We start from the raw sequence: 3,999 nt of genomic DNA, 5'->3' as shown, positions 1-3,999 counted from the left end.
TTGAATAATTGTCAAAAGACAAAATATAAAATATTCGATTAAATAAATTCTTACATAATTTTTAGATCTATTAATGAAGATAATAAAGCGAAACAACCATGAAATTAACACCATTTACTTTTTGTGTGTGGTGGGTTCGCCGACAATAATAAGTGGATTACACTAAACTTTACTTTTAAGGAAAAAAATGCACGATTATAAATATGAAACCTTTCACACACCCACAAAAGTTCTCCAAAACTATCTCCCTTGACATTGATAAGGAGATCAATTTTCATTAACTTGAACCTTCAAAATTTCAATAGGGAGAGTAGAATTAATGGTTTAATATCGGAAGGCCCTTTACAAAAAAATTGTTTAGTTGATTATTTCTTCTTCTTTGTAGTAGGTACTTCAAGTTTTTTTTTACCTTATAAATTTTCGTAAAACCCAGGCCGGGGTGAGATTTTACCTATGAATACCTACCTTGTATAACACCTCTACATTTATTATTGAAGCTTTTTTCATTTTACTTTTAATTTGTGATAAAATAATTACAATTACGTTCTTTTTGTTTTGTTTAGTTTTATTACTTTAGTTTTCTGTGATTTTTACTTTCTATGTAGGTATATCTCAATATTGATTTATCTAGGCCTCGTGCAATACAATATGACATTAAAAGAAAAATCTATCATTATTTTAATATTTATAGGTATACAATATACATACAATACCTATAAAAAACGAAGTTTCAATTAACATAGGTCTGGTAAGTACCTAATTAAACTAACTTACTTCATATCACAGTGAATGAAAGTGAAGTTTGATTAGAGTTGATATATACATATGTTTAATAATTTATTTTTCCTTGAACTTAATAATTTTAAATCAAAATTTTAATTTTATGATCTCATATCACTTTTGTGTTAATTTTAAATTTACTATTTTAAACACTCGGTTTTTTCCCTTCATTTTTCAACAGACTACTACTTTACAGGGTGTCCAAACTTTTATAGTACATAGTACCAAACTTAAAGGGTTGATTTATTGGACAAGAATAATACTGTATAATAAAAAGGTTGCACTTAAAGAATGAACTGTCACCAAGAGAAATAAATTAATCCCGATAAATCCGTAGACCAAATTGAGACCAATTTATTGTTTAACACGTTGAGCGCCACATAACTCATATATGAGTGTCAGACGTGTCCAACCTGGTACATGAAACTCACATATGGGCAACACCCATAGGCTAACGAGGTACATGAAACTCATATGTGGGTGACCCGAACTGCTTCCTTTCTGATACGTGTAGCTCACTGATGGGTTACAATTCAATGTATTTCTTATGACGAGTGGATTGTCGTGGAACGTCCGAGCATTACGGTACCCATATTGAGGAGGTCTTTCAAAGCAGGGTCATTCGGTACTGTTGTCCACTGAAAAATTGACTTTTACTTCTTTTGTAACCTTAAAATAAAATTTGTTTTCCCCGTGTATTTTTGGAGAATTTTTTTCCCCTCCTTTAAGGCACTTTAACACTACGGACAATAGGTTGTTCGCACCGATATAGATATCAATACGTTTATATTAAGTTGAACAGTTTGAGGTCTTTTAGGTATAGGAAGAAAGAGACACAATGGTAGTGTGAAACACTAGAGGCAAAGTAGTGATTTTTAATGAGAGGACAATAAAAAACAAGACTCACCTTCTGCGGCAATATCAAATGGTCCACACTCAGCTTGACATAGTCCTTGGGTTTGCTCACCAACGACTCATCCCGTATCCTCAACACTGACTCACCAGACATGGCCAGATCTGTAGTCAGCGTGTTATTCTTCAGCTCCTTCAGCAAAATCAGATCAGCACGGGATGTCTCTACATGCAGATCATTCCTAGCCATGGTGAACTGCTGCCCGAACTCATCGTGAAAACTGGTGCTGAATGACAACTGCATACCCTGAGGTAACGCTAGGATAGGGACCTTCAAGGGAAAATTAGAATCAGCATATTATTCATCTCCTTCAGCAGGATTCAACTCCCGGCTTTTTGGTTTTCAGAGCTAGTTCAAAAGTACAGTTGTTATTTCTAAACATCGTAAGTATTTACTCGTAAAGGGTAGGTACCTGAGCAAAAAAAAAAAAAATTGAATTAATGTGGAAAAATGAGAGTTTTGTTCAGAGGTTTGTGGAAAAACCAGAAAGTAAATGAGTAGGTAATTATTTAGGTGGGTAATAATTATGTTCACTTACCTCAGGGTCTGCATGTAGCTTGGACGCAACTTGAAGCATAATAAACTGAACCGGTTTGACTCGCACGAGAATCTCCTTGCATATGTTAGGCTCGTCCGGACTAGCAAGACATACGTTCACTATAGCCGAGCCTGTCCTGTTACGAGCACGCACGAGACCTCGGCTCGATACAGACACGATATCCCCATCTTGTGTATCATACGGTGTGAGAGCTTTATCAGACTCGGAATAAATGTTCTTGAGTACGCTGAACTTGAGATTGGTGAGGTTCTTGTTAGTTTTGAGTTGATAGGCCGAGTCCGGCGAGAGGAGAAGAGAATCAGCACGGAAGTTAGGCGGGTTGAGAAGGAACAAATCTTCAAATACTTCCACCTGTATGGAACTCGTGTACACGGGACTTGCACTGCTGAATACTTTCAGATAGACAATACTCTTCCCTGGCTTGAGAGCATTGAGACGGACAGACACTCTATCCTCATCTCTCACATGAACACCTAGAGGTTCAAACACATCACTGATAGACACACAGTCACTCGATACACTCCACTTGAATGAGAGGCGAGGCGTGAGTGTACTCAATACCATGGGGGAGAGGTCATTAGGTATACCTGTCACATACAGAGGGAGTGTCGTCCCTTGCATGAACTTCACTAGGGGAGTGTTGATAGCAACCCCCTCTAACTGCACCACAGTCACCTCTGCTGTATCCTTGGAAAATACAATCTTGTTCTTGTTAGCCTTGACGTAACCCACTGCCATGCCTGTGATCTTGGTTGTCCCTAGCTTCACGCCTTCTATCAGTCCATTGCTGAGAACTTTAATGTTTTCATTCTCAGATGTGAATTCATAGGAACAGTCAGGATAGGGACCTCCCTGTGCATTGATATGGAACTTGGAGTTGAGTGGCACTATAATGTGTTTGGGTGTAATACTCAGGGGCGGATACACCATGACAGAGATAGGCTGGGAGTAGATATTGACGTCACTGAAACTTGTAGAGAACACCACATTACTAACACCAATCTCCAGGCCTGTCACTTGGAATAGGATTTCACTTCGCGTGACATTGACAGCGTGTTGTGTGACTTGTAGAATACCTTCCTTACTAAGCGCTACATTCAGATCAAAGAATTCCACCTGACTGATGGGCAGAACAGTTTCCTCAGAATCATACAACTTGACGGCAGCCAGCACATGTTTACCTTTCTGTATCTTGTTAATCATTTCCACACGAATGGAATTTACTTGTCTAATCTCCACGTTGATGTGTGTTGTATGAGACTCAAGACACAAGTCCTGTATAGTTAACTTCACATGACCTGCTGACATAGGGATCACACGGAGTAGATGTTTATCATTAGCATCCCATATGAACTGAGCAACATCCTCACTAGACTTGGTCAGCTTATAATGTCCTGACCCGGGTAAGATCTCAATGCTACCTTTGTTCTTCGGGTGGTTGAACAGCAAGATGTTATTCTTAGAGACGGCAGTGTCCTCTACGAAATGAATAAGCGCAGTGGCGGATATATCATCATCAAATGTTTGTACATCAGTGACGATGTTAAGTTTCTTAAGCAGAACATTTCTATAGTGAAGAATCTTCACTGCAAGCTCTACAGTACCTGACTTCTTCTTAGGAATCAAGATTTGGAAGTGGTTGAGTGGTACCAAGTAGTTATCCGTATGAGTCACATTAAGCCATACGAGACCTGGGAAGCGTACTGATGCTAGACTTGTGTTTGAGATCATCCACTCTGCATACAAA

The 3,999-nt window shown here is 38.4% G+C and overlaps 1 protein-coding gene across 1 annotated transcript; it reads right to left on the bottom strand.

The window, feature by feature from the left end:
• Positions 1 to 267: 267 nt before the first annotated feature.
• LOC103523792 (nuclear pore membrane glycoprotein 210-like) lies at positions 268 to 3,992 on the bottom strand. Its single transcript, XM_017449315.2, has 3 exons — positions 2,232 to 3,992; positions 1,688 to 1,963; positions 268 to 288 (listed from the first exon to the last, which is right to left on the bottom strand). The coding sequence occupies exons 1-3, from the start codon at positions 3,981 to 3,983 to the stop codon at positions 268 to 270; spliced, it is 2,049 nt and encodes a 682-aa protein (XP_017304804.1). The 5' UTR covers positions 3,984 to 3,992.
• Positions 3,993 to 3,999: the final 7 nt, after the last annotated feature.

Source organism: Diaphorina citri, unplaced genomic scaffold, assembly GCF_000475195.1.
Source record: "Diaphorina citri unplaced genomic scaffold, Diaci psyllid genome assembly version 1.1 scaffold41119, whole genome shotgun sequence".
NCBI lineage: Eukaryota > Metazoa > Arthropoda > Insecta > Hemiptera > Psyllidae > Diaphorina > Diaphorina citri.
The sequence above is the reverse complement of the archived record's forward strand: the minus strand, read 5'-3'. Positions and strand labels throughout refer to the sequence as shown.

Excerpts from the sequence above, each read along its gene's own strand:
- LOC103523792 (XM_017449315.2), bottom strand. The coding sequence starts at position 3,983 with ATGATCTCAAACACAAGTCTAGCATCAGTACGCTTCCCAGGTCTCGTA. Across the intron at positions 1,964-2,231 it reads AGCTACATGCAGACCCTGAG|GTCCCTATCCTAGCGTTACC; the intron begins GTAAGTGAACAT and ends TTTCCCTTGAAG. Across the intron at positions 289-1,687 it reads ATTTGATATTGCCGCAGAAG|GTTCAAGTTAATGAAAATTG; the intron begins GTGAGTCTTGTT and ends GAAATTTTGAAG.